Source organism: Cariama cristata, unplaced genomic scaffold (assembly GCF_000690535.1).
Source record: "Cariama cristata isolate BGI_N322 unplaced genomic scaffold, ASM69053v1 scaffold25434, whole genome shotgun sequence".
Lineage (NCBI taxonomy): Eukaryota > Metazoa > Chordata > Aves > Cariamiformes > Cariamidae > Cariama > Cariama cristata.
Window position 1 is genome coordinate 1 of NW_009615040.1, and position 604 is coordinate 604.

The 604-nt window shown below is 64.6% G+C and overlaps 1 protein-coding gene across 1 annotated transcript in view; it reads right to left on the minus strand.

The window, feature by feature from the left end:
* Nucleotides 1-216: 216 nt before the first annotated feature.
* Nucleotides 217-604, minus strand: part of LOC104161297 (sushi, nidogen and EGF-like domain-containing protein 1) — a gene marked incomplete at both ends in the record, with an annotated part of 4,452 nt that continues 4,064 nt past the window's right edge. Inside the window, 1 exon segment of the mRNA XM_009699671.1 lies at nucleotides 217-330. Coding sequence (XP_009697973.1) covers nucleotides 217-330 — 114 coding nt within the window.

Consider the following 604-nt stretch of genomic DNA (forward strand, 5'->3'; position numbering starts at 1 on the left):
TGCCTTGTTCCTTGCTCCCTCGCCAGTGGAGCGGTTTCAGCTCTGCCCCCCAAAACTGCAGGCAAGGAGGTGCGACAGGCAGCAAACAGCCAGGGTGAAGGCTCGGGGTCAAGGCGCCCAAGACAGCGACCCATCGCCTGGCTCGCTGCTGGTCCTGGCCGCATCCCAGTGCCCACAGTCCAGCCTCCCATTGCCTTGGGAAAAGCAAGTCCCTACCTGTCTCACACTGGGTCCCCACAAAACCCTCGGGACAGTAGCAAGCGAAGGACCCGGGGAGGTCCCGGCAGGTCCCGCTGTTCTTGCAGGGCTCTGACTGGCATTCGTCAACATCTGGAAAGTGACGGGGAGGAAAGGCTCAGCACAGAGGTGGTGCTGGTGGCAGGGTACAGGGAACTTGGAGAGGCAGCGCTTCTCCCACAGAGCACGGACCCTCCCCATGTCACTTGTTACCCCGAGCCCACCAGCCAGGAACAGCCCTGCTCCTGGGGCCGTCAGGACCCCACTGCCCCCCACCTGCCCCTGTGCTGGGGCCACGGCAGGAGCTGGGCACAGTGACATGCCTACAGGGACGCTTGGGGACAGCTGGCGGTGGGGGGCTGCACCA